General features: G+C 43.5%; 1 protein-coding gene across 1 annotated transcript in view; it reads right to left on the bottom strand.

Annotated features, from left to right (window-relative positions):
- Positions 1 to 4,197: 4,197 nt before the first annotated feature.
- Positions 4,198 to 27,194, bottom strand: part of MINDY4B (MINDY family member 4B) — a 34,814-nt gene continuing 11,817 nt past the window's right edge. Inside the window, exons 6-12 of the mRNA XM_027581859.1 lie at positions 24,603 to 24,768; positions 23,974 to 24,039; positions 19,752 to 19,822; positions 18,082 to 18,154; positions 17,316 to 17,477; positions 6,455 to 6,635; positions 4,198 to 4,340 (exon numbers count right to left, since the gene is read on the bottom strand). Coding sequence (XP_027437660.1) covers positions 4,198 to 4,340; positions 6,455 to 6,635; positions 17,316 to 17,477; positions 18,082 to 18,154; positions 19,752 to 19,822; positions 23,974 to 24,039; positions 24,603 to 24,768 — 862 coding nt within the window. The remainder of the gene's footprint in view (positions 4,341 to 6,454; positions 6,636 to 17,315; positions 17,478 to 18,081; positions 18,155 to 19,751; positions 19,823 to 23,973; positions 24,040 to 24,602; positions 24,769 to 27,194) is intronic.

The raw sequence follows: 27,194 nt of genomic DNA on the forward strand, positions 1-27,194 counted from the left end.
CACCCACATTTACTTGATAATTAGATTTGATAATGAGATTGAAAAATGTCACTCTCATAGCACCACCTTGTGGACAGTATTGAGAAGTTTTCTTATTGGGTCCAGTAACAAAAAGAAAAGACGCAAAGTTCTCAAAGAGGCTCACCAGTTGTCAGCCATTCCAAGTTTTTGGAAGGAGATGGGATATGAATACATTCTACAGAATTAAAGTTAACTGCTATCCTGAAAATAACTGTCCAGATTTATTCAGGCTTGATCCCCTCTGGTTGACATCAACATCAACAGTAATTGACTGAAAATACCTTCTATTTCGGTATCACCTGACAGCCACCTCTTGTCTCTGTCCGCTCCTTTTCTGCTTCTTTCCCAGGCTTATTGCACCTGACCTGGCTACTGACCCTGGTTGTCCTCAGGGCTCAGTTTTAGAACCAGCCCTCTTCTTGCTTCCTACTCTGCTTAGGCACATTTATTCCAGACCCTCATGTGACTTCCCATCAAGACTCCCGGAGTTCTCTGGTCCAAGCCTCTCCTCTGAGTGCGGGGTCCCTCTTTCTAATCCCCTGTTCCGCCTCTCCACGTGAATATTCCATCCAAGACTGAACTTGGGATTTCCTCCTCTCCATATCTGCCATTCTTTTGGTGTTTCCAAATTCAGTGGAGGCACAACACCCGCCCCCCCCCCCCCCGTTTTCAAATCAAAAACTTGGAAGTCCTTCTTGAGTCCTCCCTCCCCCTCCTCCTCCTCTTGAGCCCTCCCTCCCCAGTCAATCTCTTGTCCTCTTCTGTTTTACTGGTATGTATCTCTGGAGTGGCCCACTTTGGTCTACTTTTATTGCCCCTGCTCTTTCTGGCCAACCCATCTCTTGCCTGTCCCACAGCTATAGCCTCCCCTCCAGGCTCTCTGCAGCCCATTCTCCACATTGAGGCATTTTTTTTCAAAATGCAAATCTTACCAGGCCGCTGAAAACCTTCCAAGGTTGCCCTGTGATGTGTCCTTCCCTTCCCCCACCACAAGCTGCTTCCCAGCCACTCTCCACCTTGCTCTCTGCACCTCAGCCCCACTGGCTTCTCCGTTCCCTAAGTACCTTCACCACAGGGATCTGCCCCTGCTCATCCCTCTACGAGTCTCCTGGTTATTTCTACTTAGCTTCCTATCTCAGCTTAACCATCTGTTCTCAGAGAAGTCTTTTCCTGAACTTTCAGGTCTTTATTCTAAGATACTATGCATCAGAAATCCCTTCCCTCTGAATGCTTATCTCAGTTTTCAAGTTTATATTCATTAAAGTGGTGTTCTGATTAATGACATCTCCTCAGAAGAGCCTAAGCTCCTCGAGAGAGGAAGGCCCATGGCTGATTGTGCTCACTGTATTTTTCTAGCACCCAGCAGAGTGCCTGGCACATAGGAGATGTTAGAAAAGTTCTCCAAATGAAGGAGCAAACGGTTGTGTCTCTAAGGCCCTGAAAAGCAATTACAACAGTCAACAGTCTATATCCATAGTTTGTGTTACTTACTTGTAAATAAAATCAGGTCCAGGTGTGACTGCAGATGGCACAGACCTGCCAGTGTGGGGGGAGGGAATCTCAGGCTTCCGGCCCCCTGGCCAGCTCCCGCCTCGTCTTGCCACATTGATGAACATGTACTTGAAAAAATCATACACGAATCTTCTCTAAGAACAAACAGTAATTTTGAGGGACATACCAGTCCAAGTCAATATTGAGGGAAAAAAAGTATTTACCGTCTCCTCAGGGACATTGTCCCACTATGGCTACATTCAATTTAGGTAACTATTCAGAAAAATTATTCATCTCTGTCTTCAAGCAAATAGCTTTTTCCTGATTGATTAAGAAGCTGACAGGGCATGGTTCACCTGGGTGGCACAGTCAGTTAAGTGTCTGACTCTTGGTTTTGGCTCCGGTCATGATCTCAGGGTTGTGAGATCGAACCCTGCATCAGGCCCCACACTTAGCAGGGAGTCTGCTTGAGAGTCTCTCTCTCCCTCTGCCCCTTCCCACCCCCCTCGTGTGCTCTTCTCGCTCTCTCTAAAGTAAATAAATATACCTAAAATTAAAAAAAAAAAAAAAAAAGCTGACAGGACAATTAAAGTCATTTATCTCAAAACATGGAAAGTTCAAAGGTGATCTGATTGTCCCAGGACATTTCTAGCTACTTTTAAATTAGTCTTTAAAAAAATTACTGGTGCCCTGCTAATAAGATAAAATAAAAACTCATTTTCCAATGTTGACATGAAAAGTGATTAATACCTTTATATATATCAAAATTATTATACCTTTATATATAAAACATAGCTTCTTAATCTTTCCTCTATTATTTTACTTATTTATAGATTTGTTCCAGGAATGATTTAAGACAAGTTACAACACCTAAAATATGACAGAATTACACAAATTACAAATAAATTAGAAATTCAAAGGAAAAATAGGGTAGGGACCAAAAATGGACTCAGAAATGAGTCCAATTAAAAAATGCCTTTTGTCAGGACAGTGGGCCAGTTGTCTACACAACAGTCATCTGACCCTTCTTCCTTCTGGAAAGCCCCGATTTTGTTCTGGTAACAAGTGTTCAGCTCTCAGCCCTAGAAGATGAATCATGATTGACCTAAGAGAGTCATGGATCCCTTGCTGGACCATTCTTGTTCGAAAAGCACATCCCTATTGTTTGGGACACTGTGAGTGAAATCTCTTACTCCTGGCTGGTAGCTTCCTCCCTGAGGCATTGCTGCTATTTCTCATTGTCTCTGAGCTTTCCAGCAGTCCACTCCAACAGGGACATTTGGTTAGAAATGACTCAGTATCCATAAAACAAAAAACAGGCCTGCACCTCAGGAAAAGCACAATATTGCTAAAACTAAGACCAAATAAAACAAGGGTTGAAAAGGGTCCATGTATTTATCCAATGGATTTAAAATCCTGCATGAAACACCAATGTAATAAAGATACTGTAATCAGCAATCCAAGCCAAATTGGCTTTCTTTTTTGACATAATTTATTAGTCACCTTCAAGTTTCATTTTCTACATGCTCCTTAAGTTAAAACATTATTCTCTGAGCCAAATGAAAGTGCATTTCACAAATTAATTTGGACAATGGGCGTGGAAAAGGTGTTCTTAGCAATCTAACCTTTGGCTTGTGAATACAGAGCCCTAAGTCTGTGAGTTGGCAGACCAGTGGGGTGGGTAGGGAAAAGGTCTAGATGGTTTCCATGTACTTTTTAAAGAAAGAATATGTGTTTTACTCTATGTATTTCTTCAGAAAAAGTGTAGGCATTCAACAGGACCGGGAAAAATCACATTCTAAAAAGGATTGTTTCCCCTTTTAAAAATGACATAAGAAGAGATTCTATTTTTAGTTATAATTTTATTTTATCTAGGAATAAGACTTCTTTTTCAGTTTATCTGTTTGTCTATGTATTTATATTCAGCTTATAAAGACAAGAAACAAACATAGCACTGGTAGAAAGAATGTCTCCTTCTGTGTGCTCTCCTTGACTGCTTGAATCCATAAGCCAACGACTATTGCTGCCATATTACCAGGAATAGTACCCCCTCCAAGCCCAAAGAAGCCCATTTACTATTTTAATGACCAGAACTTGCTAATGTGGGCATGTGAAAAGTAACCTTGGAAAGGAATGCTCTCCATACCAGGAAGTCTTTGAGAAGGCTTGAGTTCTTGCCATAACTAAAAATCTGATGATGCATTACTGATGACTTCATCCCCAAATGAAAGCTAGCTGCCTGTGTCCATAATCCTCAGGGAGAATCACACCAAGAAAAGACTAATTCGAAAATAGAATACAGGGACACTTCATTTGCTCTGTTGAATAAAATGAAGGAACCAGTCTGTGCAAGGATAGAGGATCACCTTGCATCCCCTGCTGGAAGGGCCTATGTTTCTTCTATAGCACAGAGAGCAACTGCAGTGGGCTTCACAGAGAGAAAGAAAGAAAAGAAAGGAAAAGAAAAGAAAAGAAAGAAAAGAAGAAAGAAAGAAGAAAGAAAAAGAAAGAAAGAAAGAAAAGAAAGAAAAGAGAAAGAAAGGGAAAAAGAAAAAGAAAAAATGCCTAATGGGGTTTTTCAGTGGGGTTCATGAATGAGGAATGTAGAAGTAAAGTGGTCTCCCCCCCGTATGAGGCTTTGTGCCCCAGCAGCTTCATAAGTCATTGCACATCCTGGCTTTCTCTTTAGAGAAAGGGAACGGTTCCATTCCAGTTGATGGTGGCTTCTCTCCACTTGGTCCTGATTGCCATCTCTACTGGAGAAAACCGTCTTCTTGGTACATGTTCATCTTCATGTTGGTTCCTTTCCCAGTGATGGGAGTGAGTATCTGAGTGAGGAACAGCCAGCATTTTTTTTTTAAGATTTTATTTATTTATTTGAGAGATAGTGAGTGAGAGAGAGAACAGGGGGTTGGGCAGAGGGAGAGGAAGAAACAGGCTCCCCGCTGAGTAGGGAGCCTGACCTGGGGCTCTATCCCAGGACCCTGGTATCAGGACCTGAGCTGAAGTCAGACACCTAACCGACTGAGCCACCCAGGCGCCCTGAACAGCCAGCATTGAGGCCCTAGTCTCTTTACACCATTCCAGAGGAAGCCAGGAAGGAAGGAAAACACACAATGGGTGGGCAGGAGCTGGGCTCAGCAATCTGTGTTCCTAGAACTGGATAAGCAGAGGGGGATTCCAGTAGATGGTATGTAGAAATGCCCCATACAAAACAAGTCTGTGGTAACATGGGTTGTTGTGTATTTTGGAACATGAATATTGATAAGTTGTGTGATACGCATTCCAGCACCATGATGTGACACATAGAGCCAGGTGTAGGCCACAGAATGTTGTCAGGAAAACCAGGAGAAGGGAGAGCTCATCACTTCTCAGTGATTCTAAGAATACATTTACATTTTTGGGTAAAGGGCAAAGTAGTTTAGTGAGGTAGTCAAGAACTGGGTTCAAGAGCCAGCTTTGTCTCATATGACATTTGAGAAGGTACTTAACATCTCTCAGCCTCATTTATTCAGTTAGTAACTATTTATTGCCTACCTCAGTTTCTTCTATGTGAAAATAGATATCATAGTATCTACCTCCTATAACTGCTGGGAGAACTTAATGGGATTACACGTATAGCTTCCAATACAGTGCCCAGAAGAGAATGCTTGCAATGCATGTGAGTTAATATAAAAAATGATGTTTTCTGGGGTGCCTGGGTAGCTCAGTTGGTTAAGCATCTGAGTCTTGGTTTTGGCTCAGGTCATGATCTCAGGGTCCTGGGATCAAGCCCCATGTCTGGCTCTGTGCTAAGCTCAGAGTCTGCTTGGGATTCTCTCTGTCCCTCTCCCTCTGCCCTTCCCCCCATGCTCGGACATGTGTACGTGAGCGTTCTGTCTCTCTGTCTCTCTCAAATAAATAAATAAATAAATAAATAAATGAATAAATAAAATCTTTTAAAAAAATGATGCTTTCCTCAAAGAAGAGAGTAAAGTAGGAATGATATTTTAAGGAACATATTGTCAATGTCTTCCTAAATTAAATGGCCTAATATATATCTCTCATAATTAAAGAAGAATTAGGAGCTGCACAGATAAAGGAGTCACTAAGAGACTTTTCCAGATTTAGTCATTATAATGAAAAGTTGTTTAACACCAGGCCCGCGAGGCTAAATGCCAACTCAAACATCAAGCCATCAAGCCTCCACCAGTAGAACCAAGGTACCCAATACAGACTCCCAGTCTCATTGTGTTTATTCCCTTGTCCAAAAGGCCAGTGTTTCAAGACATTAAAAATTTAAAGTCATTTAAAGTTTAGTCTTTTTTACTTATGAGTTTAAATGAATATGGTTGTAGTAAAGTAAACTGACCTGTGTGGTTGTCTGCCTCTCCCATTAGACCGGAACCTCTTCAGTTTTGCTGGGACTATGCCTTCATTATCATGTCTTTTCTAGTGTCTAGCACAGCACCTGGCACTTAGGAGGCCTTCAAATATCTGCACAGAAATGCACTCTCAGTTTGCTGACTAATGTCACTGGATGATCATCTGATCAGTTGTAGGATAGAATTGACCAAATGGCAGCCCCCTGCCCCAATCCCTCCATTCTTCCAGTTCTTCCCTCAGGCATGAAGTGCCTGATGGTCACAGGTAAAAGATCCCGGAGAGGGCTTTTTTGGAGATGTGATTCTTTCCCTTTTGTTGTTTCTCTTACCTAGAAGTTGTTTGTTCCTCTGTGCTACTTCTAAACCCGCTGCTCTTATTTAAAGCAGCTGTAGAATGCCCAGGTTGCCATGCTTGGGTTTAGGCCCATGGGACTCGTGCATGGGTTTCATTTCAGAACTAAAGCCTAAGCATTTCCCTGCAAAGCGAGTGTGAATTACCCACACAGTGGTGAAACATGGGCAGCCGCATCTTTCTGAGAGCACTAAAGTGCTTGGCACTTGGGGTCTGAAATGCTCACCTACTGTGAGATGCACAGGCTTGTTCTGGAGGGGGTGGCCACTGTACAGGTACAGATCAAAGTGATGCTCCGCTTTCCAGTCTGATAAGAGCTGCCTGTTTGTGCTAAAAAGGACACTGGGTTTTCCATTGATATTGCACAGCCAAATAGGTAATTTGGGGGTCTTCAGCATGCTGCCCACCTGGAAGGGGAGAGGTGAATGCAGATGAATATATAGATTTGGCCACATCCCAGTGGATGCTGATACATCATCGTGATCAAAAAGCAGCTCAGAGGCTTTTTCTCACACTGTAGGTGCGCAGGGCACTCTGCGTGCAGTGAGATCTGAAGCGAAGGCTTCGTCTCGAGGGAGTTTACATGTACGAAGGCTGTGGTGTAGTGGGGATGCTGCAGTGTGGGGATGGCCTCATGGAGGACGTGGAGCCACCTCAGTTTGGCATGGAAGTTAAGTAGAGAATAAATAAACTGAAACATAAGTGTAGCAGTGGAATAAAAGAACTTCAATTTATCTTCGTCATTGACTGGTATATTTACTCCTATGCCCAAGGTAGGACAATATTTCATTTGGCAGGTGGTCAGACTTCTGGAAACACTAACCATTTAGAATATAGGAAAAAGAGAATATTTAGAATATAGAAATATAGAATATTTTGAATGGAGGGAAGAGCTCCTGGGAAATGAGGGGAAAACACAGACATACATACAAACATTCATACATAGACACACATATCTGCATGTTAACACGCACATCAGATCTGAAGATGTACTGAGAGTGGAGCATACTAGTTTAGCATTACAATAATAATATTAAGTTTGCTCTTTTAATTAGTTTATCTAGCTTTTCCCCTCAACTATCATTTCGGCTTGAATTCCCATGACTAGTGAATTAGACTGACAAAAGTACCACTTTGAGAGGTACCTTCCGGCGTCATGATATTACAGTGCATTTCCATTTATGATATCTACCATTTTGTTTAAAGAGACAGGAAAGCACATATTTCTTAAAAGATTTCCATCAAAACTTATTAATGTTAAAAACTAATTTCTACGTAGAGAAATAACCATGAACTACATAGAAACAAACCAACAACAACATCATTTTCATGTGATGCCAGGGAGAGCTACTGGACCCTCAGCCTTGGCGTGCCTTCCCGTAATGGAAGGATCCAATTCTGGTTCTTTTCTCCATCAGTCCTTAGACTTGTCCTGTGTGTTCAGGAACAGATTCTATTTTATGGAAAATCCAGCTTTGAAAAATTATCACGTCTCATAAACCCAAGTATTAAAGGCTAATAACTTGACATTTTGATTTCTCAATAGTTCTATTCAAATCTCTTCATTTTGCTTTAGTTTAAATTCTTCAGTTGTGGGTGAGTGGGTGAATCAGAAATGCTTTTGTCTTTAAGATTTTCACTTTCGGCTACCATAGAAAAATTTTATTACTGTGTTTGAAAGACACAAACTCTGTTTTAGTTAGTAGTTTAAAAAGGGGGTGTAAGCCTAGCACCTCAATTTGGACATGCTCATAGTGGGTGCAGGATTTGCTTATCTACTCACACTAGAATTAGCCCCTCTGGGCTGAGTATAAATATGAGCATCTCACATATCAAACGGGCAAGTCGCCCACTGGCTACCTCTGAAATAAAACACAGAGGATATGCCGTGGAAGCCAACGAATGTGTTTACGTTCCAAGAATCCACCCACAAGTTCCAAATAACATTGTAACCATTCATTGGTTATAAAATAAGCACTTTCTTTCTTAGGCCTTCTTGCCATGGCACCTCGTATACTAAGGTTAGATGTAATCAAAATATGATCTGTGGGACATGGAATTATTAAGGTTGGAAAACTTGGATAAACTAGGAAATTTAGGGCCGTTTTGGAATAAAATGTCGCTTCTTTTGAAATGCAAAAGAATTGAATTTGGGCCGATTTTCAACCAATGGAAATTCCTGTAAATTACGTCTGGGTGGATGTAATAGAATATAGACATGTCTGATATTGTTTCACAGAGTTTTTGTAACAGAGGCAAAATTCAACTGGCACTCAGGTAACTGCGAGGTGCTGACACCACACTATTGTTACTTTCTGCAACAACGCAACAGTTTTCTCTTCTGAACCCAAAGCTACTCAAGATTTTATTAGAGTAGGAGGAAGATAAAGTAGTTATAAATACAACAATCTCTTCTATACAGAGACTGCACACTGAGCAGGCAGAGCCTCACTTGCCTTCAGAGATTCTAGTGGAAAGGAAAATGTCATGCATGACTGTCAAGGCAGTTTGGCTATTAACTCTAAGCGGCAAGCCTTAAGATTGCAGCTGAGAATACACCTGGTTTAAAGTGGGGCCTGCAAAAACAAAACGAAGCATCTCCCAACTGAATGCAGCCAAATATTATATCCCCTTTTTTTCTTAGTACACCACATCATGTGTTTGGAACTCTCAGTTAAAAATTTGTACTGCTTTTGGGTAGTAGACAGTGTATCAGCTAACCTCCACCCCCAAAAGCCACATTCTAAATATGTTTTATTGGTGAGATTCCCCCAATGCAGAATTTGTGCATGTTGCCTCGCGTTGCCATGGTAAAAAAGGAAATTAACTTGTGATACAGTAGTGCTATAAATAAAATACCTTTCTCCTTAAGTTCACTCATTGTGTAATAAGCCCAGTGTTACATGCAGCAATCAAGCCTTCCATAACATGTATCATTTAAGCCAGTGTAAAACTATAAGGACAGGAGGAAGGATGGACAAATTCTAAACACTACAGGGCAAGGATTGAGTCCATGTAATTTTTTTTTTTTTTTTTTTTTTTTTTTTTTGCCATCTAGAACAATGGTGCTTAGAATGTGCCTTTGCATAATGAGCTTGATATTGCAAGTCCCAAGGGCCCAGTTTGGTAATGGGAACAGGAGAAAGGTGTTGGAGATTTGTGCTTTCTTCCCTGATTTCTGGTGACGATTCGCGTGCATAACTGTGAAGGGTCTGGCTCTCTTTTCTGCACCTGCAACACAGAGTTGATGTAACTTCCCTCGGCGAGTTTGCAGGTATGTTGTCATGTTTGCGGGGTGCGACCTCAGCAATTTGGTGGGGAGAGCGCCGTGGGTGGAGCTTCACGTGGTACTTTTATAGTTGGATTTCTTCCTACGAGTCTCTTTAAAGGGAATTTAAAGAGGGAAGAGGGTACGGCTGGGATGGTGGTGTGCTCTGTCGGGGGCTACCAGGGGAGTAATTCCAGCAAGACCTAAATGGCTTCAGTCCCTTCTAAAAATCAGAGTTGATTTTTCTGCTTGGTGGCAGGTGCAAAGATAATGCAAACCTCCTAAGGCTTTCCAGATGGTGTTAGACTCAAACTGCTTTATGTTCTCACTTAGGTATTGGAACCTCACACTCAAACCTGTACCTTCAAATAGAAAAGTGATGGGAGGCTTCAAAATAGTGCCGAAGCTTGTGGGTAGCTGGCTGTGTTCCGTGGGAACTGTCAGTCTGTTGGGCTCTGGGGGGCTTGCCATGGCATCTAATGAGAACTCCATTTTTTTCTTTTTTTAAATCTCACCCACTGAGCTGTGACATTGGGACTGAAAGACGTGTATTTTTGCAGTCTCTGCAATTTTATCCCAGAGTAAGAAGAGATTTACTTTAGGAAGACAGATACAGCATTATAGGAGGGTTTTCACCTGGACAGCAGAATCTGTTAGCACATTGGGTTTCTTTTGAACTCCAAAACTTTTCTTATATTAGATTATTATCAGTGGATACACATAATCTTCTGATTTGCAGTGCTCACCCTAGGCAGGAGCCCCTACATACCCACACAGCACTTAAGTACCCAGTTGGCACGTTCAGGAGTCCTGTGTGGAGGAGTAACCCTGCTCAGAGCAGAAAGGAAGGGGTTTGACCGTGGCGGTCTTCAATCCAGTGATATAGAGAGCACTGTTCTGGAACCACATCTAGGTCCTTCTGAGCAGGCGTATGCTCTGCAAGGTATTTCAGTTCTATGATAGAATACTATGAGGCTTCTGGATACACTGTGGTCACGTGTGTCTTCTGTTAGCACGTCTCTCAGTGCCACTGAGCTTGTCCTTCGGCCATATACTTGACAGACATGGTCTGCCAAACCAGCAGGTGAAGGGGGGCAGATCTTTTCAGAGGGTGTGCCCCAAGTACGTGTTGTTCACAATCAACTCAAACTCATGACTGCTTTAGAAGTCTAGTGACTCATGACTAACCTAGAAGTCAATGTACAAAGTTCTAGCTTATTGAGTCATGCCTTCTAAAACCTAGCCATGGTATTGCCACCATCTAAATGTTAGAGTCTAGGGCGCCTGGGTGGCTCAGTCGCTTAAGTGTCCAACTCTTGATTCCAGCCCAGGTCATGATCTCAGGGTCCTGGGATCCAGCCCCGCTTCGGGCTCTGTGCTCGGTGGAGAATCTGATGGAGGATTCTCTCTCTTTCCCTCTGCCCCTCCCCCTGCTCACAAAAGTGCTCTCTCTCTCTCTCTCAAATAAAAATAAATAAATCTTTAAAAATAAATAAATGTTAGAAGGGTGCCTGGGTGGCGAGTCAGTTAAGTCTTTGCCTTCAGCTCAGGTCATGATCCCTCCCACACCCCACTCGTGCTTGCTCGCTCTCTCTCATGCTCTCTCTCTCTCATGCTCTCTCTCTCAAATAAATAAATAAAAATCTTTAAAAATAAATAAATAAATGTATGTTAGAGTCTAACATCAGTGTACCTATAACAGATATTACAGATGACATGATACAAACCTACATCTATATGTAAATATATAGGTACAATAGATTATAAAAGCACTTACGATAGCGTATAATTCTAAGAACTGGCATTTTGTATTGATCACCTTATCAGAGGACAAGAAAAGATGGTAGTGACAGACAGTGTGGCCCAGTGGGCAGAACCTGGGCTCTGATGCAGGTGGATCTGGTGTCCTAACACAGGCTCTGACACCTCGCTGGTGGCCGAGGGCAAGTGCCTGAACCTTGTTCAGTCAGGATTTTCTCAAGTCTAAAATTAATGGTCAAACAACAGACACTGGACTAAAACTAACACTTCTACTTTTGAGTGGAAGTGGGGATTAAATGAAATAAGGTATCGGTGCGAATGAATGGCTCGGAGAGAGCCTAGCACATAGTGTCTGCTCTGTTAACGCTATAGTGAGTAAATAAGCCTCGTATAGACTCCCTTTAATTCCCATCTTCAGGGCTGGTGAAAAATATATGTAAAATTATATATATATATATAGAGAGAGAGAGAGAGAACATAATTATAGATATAGTTATTTGAATAATACAGATGAGTTATGGATTGCTTTTTATCCCCAAATAATGAGCGGATATAGAAAGAATTAAAAAAGCCCCTTCCGATAAAAAATTTTATATGTGTATGTGTATATATCTAACATATTCATATATCTCAGCAGTTCAAGTAAGAGAACCAACTGCCAGCCAGTATTTGCTCTTTAATACATTTGTTCTGAAACCAAACTCCAAGTGCATGACAGAGACAACATAATAAACATCCTCGGGGTTTCAAGCTATTAGTGTACAATTGCAGGCAATTTTCACTGAGGGCAGGATTCATGGGAGTCTCCCTGGAGAGAGAACACTGAGTCCAAGACGGAAGGATGAAAAGTCACATGAGTCCCTTTTCGAAAAGACAGAAGCATTGTAGATGTGACTTCTATGTAGATTTTAAAGCTAACGTGGGCAGTTTCCCTGCTTTGCCCCATTTCCAATTTATGAGCAAGCATTTGCATGGTGGTCCTGTTGTCTGGTCCATTTTGCCCCATTAGTCACTTTCTCAGTAGGAAAGCTCTTATTTGTTACCTCATGCCTTGGCCTTTTGGCTTGCTTTAAAGGTCCTGACAAACATCCACTTTATTACCAGAGGATATTTTAGGCGCTGCAGGTAATTTTCTTTAAAGCATGATTTAGCAGCTCTACTGGTCTGAGCTGACTTGTGTAGAAAGAAATGTGTTCCAGAGGAAATGGTAGCGCTGGATCTCTGGGAATTCTTGACTCTTTGAGGCACACACTCTCCTTCTCTCAGTCCCTCTCTCCCTTTTTGTGGCATTTTCTTTAACATCGTCCCTTTTCTCAGAGCCCCTTAGTAGCTATGAAGCAAACGCCTACTTAATTTTAATTTAAGGTAAGGTCTGAGACTTTTCCCTTAAGCCTTGCAGATGTTTACAGGAGCAGAAAGCTGTCAACCTTTCTGATATGGCTTGAAAGACGATATTCTTTCTTGTAATGCTTGTTGCAATAGCTAGTTTTCCAATTCTACACACATGGATTTAATCAGTTAGGTCTAATGAGTTTCTGCCCTTCCTTTATTTTTTTAAAGATTTTATTTATTTATTTGACAGGGAGAGGCACAATGAGAGAGGGAACACAAGCAGGGGGAGTGGGAGAGGGAGCAGCAGGCTTCCCGTGGAGCAGGGAGCCCGATGCGGGGCTCGATCCCAGGACCCTGGGATCGTGACCTGAGCTGAAGGCAGATGCTCAACGACTGAGCCACCCAGGCGCCCCTCTGCCCTTCCTTTAAAGCATTAGTTCAACCAAGGCAATTTTGTCCCCCCAGAGAATATTTGGCAAGGTCTGGAGACATTTTTGGTTGTCACATCGAAGGGCAGAACTATAGGCATCCGGCGGACAGAGGCCAGGGATGCTGCTAAACATCCCACAATGCACAGGACCGCTCCCACCACAAAGACATTATCCGGTCTAAAATGTCGAGGTTTCTAAACCTGGCTGCCCATGAGAATCACTTGTGGGCTTTAAAATTCTAATGCTCAGTTGCTCTCTAGACCAAATAGAATAGAGTCATTGGCTAGGACTGGCTATGAAATTGCAGCCCAGTGCAAAATGAAAACGCGGGGACCCTTACTCAAAAATTAGTAAGAATTTTAAGATGATGACAGTAGAGCATTAGACTAAGGGCAGGGCTTTCTGAGTGTTGGGGACCTGTGTGCCCACACAGATCTTCCACACATGAAGCTGACGGCGTTCTGGGGGATGACCTGGGCATTGGTAGTTTTAAAAGCTCTCAAAGCGGGCCAACAACTTTAAGGGAAACCTCGCTAAACAAAATATGCAGATGACAAGTGAGCATATGCAAAGATGTTCCACATCACATATTATTGAGGAAATGAAAATAACAATGAGATACCACGGTACACCTATGAGAATGGCCAAAATCCAGAATGCTGACAGCATCAAATGCTGGTGAGGATGTGCAGTAATAGGAACTCTGACTCATTGCTGGTGGGAATGCAAGAATGTACAGCCACTTTGGAAGACAGTTGGGCAGTTTCTTACAAAACTAAACACTCTTACCATATATCCGGCAATCATGCTCCCTGCTATCTATCTAAAAATGTTTAAAACCTACATACACATAAAAATCTGCACACAGATGTTTATAGCAGCTTCATTCATAATTGCCAAAACTTGGAAGCAACCAAAATGTTTTTTGTAGGTGAATGGACAAATAAACCCTGGTACATCAACGGAATATTACTTAGTCAATGGAATATTATTCAGTATTATAAAGAAATGAGCAATTGAGCTGTGAAAAGACAGGGAAGAGCCTTGAACTTATATATTACTAAGTGAAAGAAGCCAATCTGAAAAGGCTACATACTGTATCATTCCAACCAGATGACATTCTGGAAAAGATAGAACTATGGAGACAGTAAAAAGATCAGTTGTTGCTTGGGGTTGCAGCATGGAGGACTTTTAGGGCAGTGAAACTGCTCTGTATCATGTAATAATGGTGGACACACGTCGTTATACATTTGTCCAAATCCATACAATGTACAACACCAAGATGGTAATGTCAACTATGGACTTTGGATAATCATGATGTGTCAATGTAGGCTCATCAATTGTAACAAATATGCCATTCTGGTGGGAGATGTTGATAATGGGGGAGACTATGCATGTGTGGGGGCAGGGAATATATGGGAAATCTTGGTACCTTCCGCTTAATTTTGTGGAGGAAAAAAAACTAAAAAATAAAGTCAATTAAAAAACCAAACCCTCCAGGTGACTTCAGTGTGCAGCCAGTGCTGAGAGCACGGTTCTCCGTCATTATCATCTATCTCCTTCCCCGAACATTCAGTGTGTGTGTATGTACTGGCCCATGTGTGACTCATCTTTGTATCTGGATACAGAGCCTCACAATTAGATGATCAATGAACATGGCCTTTATCATCCATTCTAAACTTATATGTGTACAGGTCACCCTGGCTTCCCAGCAGGCTTTGGCATTCATACTCTTGTTTGCTCTTCGCATCAGTCCCGTGGTTGCAGAGCAGGTGTGAGGACACTAGTCTGAGATGAGGAAACCGGTGTAGAGAGAGTAAGTCACTGGCCCAAGTCACACCCCTGTGAGGGGGCCGGGCAAAGCCTCCAACCAAGTCTCCTGGTTTTCAGGTCAGGGCCGCTTCCTGCGTGTTACAGAATCCCCCTCACTTTTATTCCGGGTTTCCAAAGTGTGGCACAAAAGTGCCATTTGGTGGCATGTGGCAGGAAAGCCAGTGGCGCCGTGTAAGCTTTAAAACAAAACCTGTTTATTTACTTCTTTGAATATGTGTTAGGAAAAAAAACAGTGAGCGTGTCAAGTCCATGGCTTGTATTACTGCTGCAGAAATGGTTACATGCAAATTTTTAAAGTGAGTTGATTTAAAGAAAAATATTAATCAAATAATAGCAGAGTGTGCTGCAGGTGTGGAGCGACGACAAAGCTGTGAATTACCTACGCAAATGACTGAAATGCGAGAAACGCTGTTTCGAATCTTTGTAGTTTATAATGAGAATAGAGTGAAATCCTGTGAAAGAGCTTTGTAATCATAGACAAAGCAGTCAAATTACGATTCTGGCTTTTGCGCCCCGGCTCCTTGAAATTTGCCCCTGGTGTATCCTCCCGGTGTATCCTGCCATTTTTCCCCAGACTAAGTCTTGGCCTATTACCATGCTGGGAGAGGTACGGAGCGCTTGACCATGAACATCAGGTGAGAGTGTGTGGTTGAAAAAAAAGGAGAAAAATATGTAAACTGAAATCTATAGTTCCTTTCATTGGGTGGCTTTGTTTTCATAGTTATTATAAATCTATCAAATTCTAAGATGAGTTCCCAGTTTGGAACCAAGTGATCTGGAATTTTATAACAATAACAAGTCCCTTCTCTGTCCAGGGTATATTCAAAGTACGGTCTTTCATGTTCATGCAGTGGAACTCTTTGCCTCCTAAATATGATGAAGGACATATCTTCGTTGACACATACAGATAATGTGTTAAGTGATAGAAATTGGGTTTCCAAAGAGTAGCATAGGACATATTTATATAAGAAAGAAAAAGAGAAGGACGCATTGCTGAAAGGATTGACCCCTGGGTGATGGGAATGGGTTCATTTCTTTTACTTTTAGCTTCTCTGCCACTTCTCATTTTTCTATGATGGGCCTAGGTTTCAAACTCAAGGAATAATAAGTAAACTTTAAACAGGCCTGTATGTGGGGCGCCTGGGTGGCTCAGTTGGTTAAGCGACTGCTTTCGGCTCAGGTCATGATCCCAGAGTCTTGGGATCAAGTCCCGCATCCGGCTCCCTGCTCAGCGGGGAGTCTGCTTCTCCCTCTGACCCTCTTCCCTTTTGTTCTCTCTGTCTCTCACTCTCTCGCTCAAATAAATAAATAAAATCTTTAAAAAAAAAAATAAACAGGCCTGTATGCAAAATGTACTTAATTCTGCTACGGTCAAACTCTACTTCTCTGGTGCCCTCAGGTACATGATTTGTAGGTATAACGAGATGCGGATTTCATGCATAAGGCATTGTGGCTGGAGCCAAGAACAGGAGAGAAGGTGAGTGAAACTCTGGATATGAAAGGATCTTCTAAAGCCTGAAGTCTTGTGCCCACGAAAGGGATTTTGAGCTGAACTGGGAGAGTGAAGGACAGGTCAGGGCACTGAGCAGCAAGGCCCTCATTTACTGCTGGTGGTTGGGAGAGGTTGGGGCCGGGGAAGGACTGGGGGTGGGGGGGAGTTGTCAGCATCCTACTGAATTACATCCCAGCCAATTTCATGGCCACTCCAGAGAAGCCTGGCTTTTCCCAGAACCCACCTTGCCTTGCCTGGGTTTTAGGATGGAGATCTTTGTGAAAATATCACAGAAGCATCTTTGATTTGTGGTTTGGGGTGCGTGTATTTGCTTTCTCACCCTCTCTCCTGTTTATTTCTGCAGAATCACATCTTACTTAATTCTCTGCTTATGTTTTTCAACGGCACATTCTACTTTCTGAAGGTTGTCAGAGGTTGTAAATCCCCTGAGCTGGAAATCATTTTGAGAGGAGTTTCATGGAGGGGGGGGCAGGGGGCTTTTTTTTCCCCAGTGATTTTTTTTTTTTAAGCTTCAAGCAATAGATTGAAAATATGCATTCATTTGCATAAACAAAGGATTGGGAAGATACCCATGGGCTGCTGACAGAATTGATTTCTGAGAAGGAGGCCTGTAGCTGGATGGGGATAAAGGATGTTTTCCTTTCATCTGTATATTTCAAGTATTGTTTTCCAAAAAAGTTATTTGCCTCTTACTTATATTACCTGTACTCTATATACATAAAAATGCATACAATAAAACCTGAAGCAAATACAGTAGACTTAGATATTTACATTGAGAGTCTGAGAGTCTCTCTGCTTGTGTATGTGTATGTGGTGGGTGGGAGGTGTGCAGGAATATAGTAAAGGAAAAAGTTAGCTCAGATTTTTTGTTGTCTTAATATAGAGACTGAAAAAAAATATCAAAGCACTGACACTCTGGTTGTGTGGTTGCAAATCAGAACACACTCACCTGCGAAAGCCTGTCATCCTCTGTGGCATCCTTATACCACTGCAAATACCCGACGTCACTGCGGGTCAGGACTCCATGTAATATTTCTTGCGACTTTCCCTTCTGATAGCCATTAAAGACATTTGGACTTGCTCTTCCGGTTAGAATCATGTTCAAAACTGCCTAGATGATATAGTTTACAAATGTTTACATTTTAGGTAGCAATGACAGAAGGACTTAATTTCTTTTTTCTTTTAATAATCACTGAAAAATTACCAGTTTTACTTAAAAGAATGAAATGACATAATATCTAATTCGGGAAAAACAGGTCATCAACATTTGGGAGGGTTAACACAGAACTTGAGTGACTTTGTTTCTTGAGCCAATAGCCCATAGATCCTCACGTGCCCCACTCAGATCTTATTGCCCTTCTTCCCTTTCCATTTCGTTTAAACTCTGCTTTTCCGTAGTTGTGATTTTAGTACGCTCAGCTGTTATTATAGTACTTTTCTTTCCCTTACTGGGGATTCCTGGTGGGTCTTGTCAGGGTATTTTCTAACGGGTCTGTAGAATTGCAGGGATGTGGGGCTCTCAGAGGTAAACTGGGAAGACCGTGGTGGAAGTTGGAAGGTAGACTCTGATAACAAACTCAGGGGAGCATCTTCTTAGTCTTTCAAAGGTAACTCGATCACTCTTCACTTCAGGAGAGAATATGCTTAATTGAAAAGAAAAAAAAAAAAAGCCTAATTCAGATTCTACAATAGAAAGGCAAAGTCTCCCAACCTACCTGCCTGCACAGGAAGCCCCCAGCACTTGGTTGTAACAGATGAGTGGTGGAGGCATCTAGGTCCTTCTGAAGCCTGCAGAATGCGAGACGCCATCAGCCTTCAGTCAGAGACAATGACTGCACCAGGAACCTGCAGCCTATCCTTCCTCCGCCTCCCAACACAGAGCAGCAGTTGAGTGGGTTTGCTTAGTCACTGTCCCTCCTGTGTGCCTTGCACCTTTTTTTCTCTCACCAGAAAAGTCTCTGGGATGGAGGCTGCAGAGGTGGTGGGAAAAGCTAGGAATGCAATTGGGGGAAGCTGCTGATAAGGGAGAAGGCTGAAGTGACAGACTCACATGTGTGCTCTGTGTGGGTGCCAGGCACAGTGGAGAAACTATTTGCTCCGAGTGACAAGGGACGCTTGGCTTAGGGCAGTGACACATGACCACTCCGGGGAGTGCCGGCCCAAGACTGAGTTGAACAGACTGTTCAAGTGGAAAATACCAGTTTGGGGGTGAAGCCCATTTCCTGACTGCAGAAGGGCAACCTCTACTGTTTCACCGGGAAGCAGGCCTCGCAGTCCTACCCTGGACCATGTGAAGTCAAAGTGGAATGGGGCTCCAGGTTTCACCCAGGGAGAGGTGCTGAGTACTGGTGTGTGAGCTGTAATGTGTTCTTGAAGGTACCTATTCGCAGGACTGGAGGTCATGCCCTTCTGTGAATAGGAACCAAAAACTTGGGTCAAGCGCGATGAGTGCCTTGGTGGCATCAGATATAATTCAGGGCAGCGTTGCCCAAAGTGTGGCATGATTTAAAAAAAAAAATTTATAGTGATGTGCTTAATACATTTTTCTTTAGTACAACAAATACATGATTAAAAGGATGTGGATGTTTAGGAAGAAGTTAATATGTAAATATGTGTTGATTTAAAGAAAACTGTTAGGCAAAGAATAACACAGACCACAAAAATGTGGTGACGTTCTGCAAAAGACAAGTGTTAGGAACACTGCTTCCGGGCTTGTAACTCTTCCTTCCTAGAGGCTCTCTATCTCTCTCTGACTCTCAAGAGTTTACCTTCCTTTCAGAGCCCAGAAGTTCTTCTAAGAAGCCTTCCTTGACTAGTCTGTCTGCCGGGGACCCTTCCTCCTCTGGAATCCCCTAAGACTCCTTGTCTTTATGCCTCATTTGGTACATGAAATACCACCCGCACCATGCCTGGTATCTCTGTGTATAACTCCTGTCTTTCCCAGACTGGACCCTGCAGGTCAGGCCATCTCTTCTTTTATTTGTATTTCCCATGGTGCCAAGAACAGGGCTTTGCATATCATAGAAACAAAATAAATATCTGTGGATATATCTTATTGTGCACATAAATAATAAAATGTTTTTTTATTATGAAAATCACACAAAGAAGCTTTGGTGTTAACTGTCGATATTTATAACCACCAGGAGAAGGAAGCCACCACCGTCCTAGAAAAGCAGATTCAAACCTTCCTGATGACATCCACTCACCCATCAGTATGGCCAAACCGACTACAGAAAAGGATGAATCGACAGAAGAGCATCCACTAGAAAAAAAAATGTACTCCTGTTCCCAATAGGGCATGAAAATATTTTCCAACACAAGAATACCTCGCTTATGTGGTCACAGAGCTACAGGAAATGCCCGTGCAAATATTTGTTGAATTTACCTTTCAAATGTTCTGGAGAAGATGAGGCTGTAAAGAAACAAGATGACACCGTGGCTTCCTTCCCCTTTGAACTGTTTGGGGGGACAAAAATAAAAAGCATGTTTGGCTAAAAGCAATGCAGCTATGGATATCTCTTGGCATTAATTCAAGGGTTTATAGCCCAAGAAGCTAGAAAAGCTGCTGATAGGACAGTTTTCCAGAGTCATCTTCACTCTCAAATGCATCCTTCATTGTTTCAGGTCTGCCCGCGGCACTGTCCTTCTCTCGCCTTTTGACCCCCTTTTCCTTCCTCCATTTCTCTCACATGGCTGTCTTTGAATCATGGCTAAGATGTAGTGTAATTTTCCTCTCCATTTTTCCGGCGTCCATCCTAGCCCAGGCCCTCTGTGTGCTCTCGGCTGGCCCGCTTCCCAGCCTCTCCTCGGTTGGGGCATCCCTCCCTCCTCGTTGCCCCAGGGCAGCAGAGATGCTCTGTGGAAATAGCTTTGGAGTTCTACAGATCTAGGTTCAAAGCCAGTTCTACTCTTACTCTCAGTTACTGACTTGCTTGAGTTTCAATTTCCTCATCTGCAATTGCAGATAAACTGCAGGTCTGTTGCAAAAGTTAAATGACATCATGCACGGTACCTGCCTTAGCGCTTGGAACGTGCTAGAATCACAGCACAATTAGTATCTGTCCCTCTTTAAGGCACTTCTCCCCTGTCTCTTCTCTTGCCCATGTTATTTTTTTCTGCTCACGATTTTCCAAAGGTGCCCTGTGATCTCCAGGATCCAATCCAAATTGCCCAAGCAACATTCAGGTAGTAGGCCTTAGCTTTATGTCAATTCTCTGCCTGCTGAAAAGTGCTCCTTGGCTGGCTTTCAAGGTTCCCGGGGTTAAAGCCTCTCCTTTAAAGGCACTATATCAGGAAGGCTTCTGCTAAAATGCAGGTGCTTTCCCTTTTATGGATTAATTTGTCCCCTTCCCGCGCTGTGACCTGGCAGAGGCAGGACCCTCAGGCAGAACAAACTCGTGTGTGGGAGCCAGGCAGGAACCCAAATGGGTGTCCTGCGGAGTGTGAGAGAAACGGGGTGGCGGCGGGGGGGGGGGGTAGTGTAGGTGGGCCCTGAGGCAAACTGGGGATGCTGGCGTATTAGTTTCCTATTGCTTCCTATTACTTCCGGGACAAATGACCACAGACTTGGTGGCATAAAACAACACAAATCCATTGTCTTATAGTTTGGGAGGTTTGAAGTCCAATATGGGTGTCACTTCTTGGGTTTGATTCAAACTGCTGACAAGCCTGTGTTTCTTCTGCAGGCTTTATGGGCCATGCTGTTCACTTCCTTTTTCAGCTTCTATTTATTTGAGAGAGAGAGAAAGAGAACATGAGTAAAGAGGAGGGGCAGAGGGAGAGGGAGAAGCAGGCTCCCCGCCGAGCAGGGAGCCGGATGCGGGGCCCGATCCCAGGACCCCGGGATCATGACCTGAGCCAAAGGCAGACGCTTAACGACTGAGCCACCCAGGCACCAAAAAGTCTGGGTTTTTATGTGGAATGTCCCGATTGTTTTTGACAGATGCTGAGTCCAGTTCTTAAAAATACAACATGGTGTGGGCTACTGCTGCAGATCATATATGATGGGTGTATTCGTTTCCTAGGACTGCTATAACAAATCGCCAGAAATCTGAATGGCTTAAAACAATACGAATTTATTCTGGCACAGTTACGGAGGCTAGACATCTGAAATCAAGGTGTCAGAGCATGGCCACACTCTCGCTGAAGGCCACAGGGAAGGATCCTTCCTTGCATCTTGTAGCTTCTGGTGGCTTCTGGCAAGCCCTGGAGTGGGGTGGCTTGTGGGCTGCATCACTCCGATCTCTGCCTGCATTATCACATGGTGTTCTCCCTGCGTGTCTGTGTCTGTGTCCAAATCGCCCTCTTCTTCTTCTAAAGATACCAGTCACTGGAGTAGAGCCGACCCTAGTCCAGCATGTCTTCTTCTTAACTCGATTACATTTGCAAAGACCTCCTTTCCAAATAAGATCACCTCCACAGGCACTGGGGGTTATGACTTGCACATACCTTCTTGGGGGATGAAATTCAGTGCATTACAACAGGTCTTGCTATCCACATGTAGCCATCAGACTTTGATCTTGAGATTTCCGTCTCAAGATGGGACTCAGAAATGGGACATAGGACTGGTGCATCTTGAATGGGCTTTGGTAAAGGTCTGGGATGGGGGTTCATCGCAATGGGCAGTCCCTGGTCAGGGTGCCCTTGAGAGGTGCATCAGGCGTGGTGCGAGCGCTGCCCCAGAGCGGCTGTGGTGACAGTCAGCACGGGTCTGTCTGACCCCAGTAGGCCCCTGTCCCTGTGCCATGCTCGCCCACGCCCCGTGGTCTGCCTCTGCTTTGGGCCTGTATTACTGATCCGAGCTTGACTCTCAGGCTTTAGTGTGTATAGTTGCAGCTCTGATCCTCTGATTCTCAACTCTGGCTACACTGAGAAAGCCCTTGCAGATGGGGGGAGGGGTCCTTCCTAGTGAATCAGATTACCCCAGGGCTGAGTTGAGCAGATGGAAGACAAAGAGGAAAGGGTTTGCCTCTCTTTGCTGGAAGGCGCGTTTCTTATAGGGTCCTCTCTATCTGTGTCAACCTGTTAAACCTCTCCTGCCCACAACAAAGAGTCCCCTAAGCAGGCTTCTAACTTAATATTTCATGCCAGGTATTTAAAATCTGTCATACGGGTTTTCTTAGTTAATTTATATGGAGGCTGTCACAAATAACCATAAATTTAGTAGCTTAAAGAATACAAATTTTGAAACTCCTATAACACTGTATGTTAACTATGCTGGAATTAAAATTAAACACTTAACAAAACAAAATATAATACAAATTTATTATCTTACCGTTCTAGAGGTCAGAAGTCCAAAATGGGTCTAACTGAGCCAAAATCGAGATGTCAGCAGGCCTGCTAGAGGCTCTGGGGGAGAATCTGTTTCCCTGCCTTTTACAGCTTCTGGTGTCCCTGCCCCCCCACCCCCCCACTTCCATCTTCAAAGCCAACGGTAGCAGGTGACACTTTTCTCCCATCACACCCTCTGACTTCCTCTTCTGTCTTCTTCTTCCACATCTCAGGACCCTTGTGATTACATTGGGCTTACCTGGGTAGTCCAGAGTACTCACCCTATTTTAAAGCATTGTCATGTACAGAATTGTTGAATCACTTTGTTGTGCACCTGAAGCTAATATAACATGGTATGTCACCTATACTTAAATAACACAAATTTTTAAAAAAATGAAAAAATAAAGTCAGCTGATTAGCAACCTTAATTCCCCTTTTCTATGAAGAATAAAATTCACAGGTTCCGGGGGGTAGGGTATGGATATCTCTGTGCGGGGTTGAGGGGGGTACTTTCTTCTGCCTGCCACAGAGACCTACGAGATGGTGGGGGAGGTAGGCCTGGGGTAACCAATTTAATCAAGATCGTATGGCCAATGTGTGGCTGAGAACTGCTCCCTGAGTTTTCTGCCTCTATAACCTTCGGAAGGAACGGAGCAATGAGTTTCCTGGAACACATTTCCCCCTTCTTTATAATCCATAGTTGTATGGCTTCATGGTAACCCTGCTAATTGTCCTCTTTTACCCCTTAGGGTTCTGATTCTTTAGAAAATCAGCATTCATTCCTTTCCCTGAAAAGGAATCTTAAAAGAGCACCTTAGATTTTCCACCAACACTGTCCCATCCTGGGAGGTGGGGAAGAACCATTGTCAGAAGGACACTTTGTGGAGGGTGCTGGTAGAACAGGTGAAACGGGCCACCTTTTTCAGACCGGAAGTCATTTCCTTGGAGTCAGTGTGACGGTCATTTTGGCAATTTAGACTAGGGCCTTCGTTGTCGAGCATTTTTGTGTTTTATCCATTAGATGAGGCAAGACTGCTTTGACATATTCTCTTCCCACAAAAGAAATCTTGGCATATGCCCTCTATAGTATTATTCTCTGGATTTGATTAGCCAGGGACAAAGAGGCGATTGTGAGTGGCCTGTGTGTGAGCTGGCCTCTTTTTAGGTTGTGGGGAGGGAGAGGCGGGCTTCTCTTTCTCTCATTCGGCCCTTTCTTAGCTTTCAAAATGACCTGGTTTTCTTAATAAGCATCATTAGAAATACACTTTGTAAAAGAAAGAAGATTCCTGTAAGATCAGTTCAACATAAAGGAATTATCTCAACACTTAAACACTTACACACTGTAAATGATCATAGATGAATCTCTCAGTGGCTTCTTTCTCTAAAAGTTCAAACAGCTGGAGCTATAAATCAGGAATAGAAGATAAAAATGAAAAGGAAGATGAAAGCTACATCTATAAGATGTCAACTTACTGTTATTTCCTCAAGGGATCTTTTTGTTTCATTGCAAAATCACACTGCTAAAACCTGACATATTATCTTACACAAGGCCGTGTAAAACATACATAGTGAGAGTGGATGGCCTGGCCTCACTTTTCCATTCCTTAGTTTTAAGCCAATATGATATCTTGAGCCGTAAGAACATAAACATATTTTTTCCCTAACAGGTAGAACTCAGCAATGTTTAAGACAGTGGATATGGAAATGCAGTCTGTAATGATTTCAGGTATGGGATATTCTTGATCATCGTGAATTCTGGAAGGAAAATTTCACGGCAGGATTCTCCCCTTAGGCTGCGTGGATCACTTACAACCCTTGGTCCCTACCTCTTTGGAAGATGCCTTTGGCCACATCGGACACCTCTAGGAGTGTCAACGGGGCCTCACCTTCATTTCCGCGTTGAGTCTAGTGCCCTCTTAGGCTTCATTGGCCCTTTATCTGGCAGGACGGGCAGGGGTGCACTCACCCGCTCAGTGAAATCATCTCCTGAGTAGTCAGGAGTTGAGGTGATGTAAGTGTCCCCAGCAACAAGACAGACGGTGGCCTTCTCAGCGGCTCCTGCCGCCCACAGGATGCCAGCCAGTGCCGCAGCCAGGCCCTGCTCCTGCTCCCGTTTGCTTATTGCACATAAACTGCAACACAGGAGGTTGGGTAGGAAGACAGTGGCGTGAACAGTCACTGAGCTGAATGCGAGGTGCCTCCACCTTGAAGTCCCCTTCTGCACACCAGGCGGGTCTGTTTGGTTCCTTCCTCAACCTAGCCCATGAGAATGTCACGGGAACTGGTATCCTCACAGATTATTTCTCACCAATGCCCCCCTGTGAGTCATCACCCTCTTGAGTCCCCACCAATGTCCCCTCTCCTGAACTCCAGCAGAGACTGATCCAAATTTTTAACCCAATAACAGGCCCTTTGCAAGTGCGACCCCAAACAATCCTTGCAGTGTTATCTCTCAGTGATATTTTGCAAACCCGATGGCCCACATGGACCAGTGCCCTGAACATACGTTCCACATTCCACCTCCATGCCTTTACTTGTGTCCTGGTGCACCTTTAATGTGCTAGCCTTGTCTGTCCTGCCTGATCCCGTCCGGCCTACGCCTGGCTGGAGGCCCACCTTATGTCGCCCTCACTGACTTGTAGCTTACGTTCACCTGGCACTCACTGCCCCTAGCATTGTTCTAAGTGCTTCATACATGTCACCTCATTTCATCCTCACTTCAACTTTGTGAAGTAGATACTACTGTTCCTCTCATTTTAGGGAGGGAGAAAGAAAGAGAGGTTGAGTAATTGGCCCCAGGTCATTCACCTTGAAAGTGGTAGAGCAGTGACCTGAAATCAGACAGCCAGGCCCCCTGACTCCCTGCTCTTCACCATTATGGTCTAGGGAGTAATCCCAGGCTGTCAGGATTTCTCAGGAGATGGGAGCCAGTCTTTATTTGGTAGACCTTTACTAGGCTGGTTTTCTAAATATTTAACACTGACAGCTGTTGGAGAAACACATGCTAGGGGTTCACGAATGAACTCAGCCATGATTTCTATCTTCCTTCTAGCCCTGTGGCGATACAGAAACAAGTTAACAAGGAGTTCCATACTCCAAAACCCTACTCCGAGGAGGTGGATGAGAATAAAACAAAGTGCTATGACAGTAAGGAAGAGGGAGACGGGACTTGTGACCGAGAAGGTTCAGGAAGTCTTCGTGGAGCAGGTCTATGAGAGCGGTTCCTTGTTACCACATGTTTAATATTTGCCGTGCGCCAGGCACTGTGATAAATGCTTTGTGTATGTAGCAAACGTGCGTGTGTTTCATCTAATTCCCTGAGGTCCCTTTTACTTAGTTGGTGGACACCTCCCCTGGCTGCTTTGGGGGGCCGCTACCAGTGGCTCCTACTTTTCACCTTTCTCTGAAGAGTTGGAGCCACCTTGCCTGGGAGTGATAAGGAGTGATGCCTGCCTTTCCACGGTTGGCTCAAAGCCGGTGGCTGACTGGGTGGGAAGCACAAAGGCCCCACTTCCTTCTTTGAAGATGGGGCAGCTGAGGTTGCCGAGCTCCCATGGGATCAGACTGAGGCTGGATATCGCTGGAGACCACATTCTTCTGCTTCTCCTTCCCTATCCTGCTTCCCTCGCTCCTACAGGGTCCTCCTGAGGGCCAAAGGGGAGCAAGTCTTGCCACCCAACATATGTCTCTTTTGGCATACTGATTATTTTAAGCTGGTTATTTAAAAACAAACAAACTACAGACTCAAGAGAAGATCTGAAAACTCAGAAGTTAGCCTTTTGTAAAAGACATTTTAAGGGAAAACTCCACTGGTAAGGGTATCTCCCTCCCAGGAGGAGGGGAATGGCTCTCAATCTCTAAAAACTCCTATCAGTAGAGAATGCACTGATGTAAATCTGCATAACCACCTTACCCTTGTTTACTGTGCTTTTCCTGGTAACCTCCCATAATGGACTTCCCACCCCCAACATCTTCTTTGGTCTTTAGCTAAAGATGGTATTTAAGGTGATGCCTTTGGCTGTTCTGGGAGTTACTCAATTTCTCTCAGTCTCTCCCAGGTATACGGGATATATACATGTTATTAAACTTGTGTTTGTTTTTCTCCTGTTAATCTGTCTTATGTCAGGTTAATTATTAGACCAACCAAAGAAGCTAGAAGGGTAAAATAATTTTTTTTTTCCTCTCCAACAGGGCATTTGCTTCATAAATCACTTGTATAAAGAATTCCCACCTCTGGCTCTGCTTCTCAGGAAACTGGCAATTCATGATCTTAGAATAAATTACACATTTAGTTCCTGTTTTGAGGGATAACTTATCCTGCTGAGGGCAGATATATACCTTTTACTTGTTTATATTTCTTCTCATACCAAGCATAGAGCTTTGCACATGATGGAGTTTGTTGACTTCTAAGTAAAGTCATTTGAACTGATTTTCTTAAATAGGCAACTACCAAACACTGTACTTTGCCAGCCTGGTTAAATAGGAGAATTAATCCTTCATTTATCAGGGTTTTTTTTGTTTTGTTTTGTTTTTTAAACAGCCCTTTTGTTCCTCCTTA

The sequence above is a fragment of the Zalophus californianus genome, chromosome 1, assembly GCF_009762305.2.
Source record: "Zalophus californianus isolate mZalCal1 chromosome 1, mZalCal1.pri.v2, whole genome shotgun sequence".
Taxonomy (NCBI): domain Eukaryota; kingdom Metazoa; phylum Chordata; class Mammalia; order Carnivora; family Otariidae; genus Zalophus; species Zalophus californianus.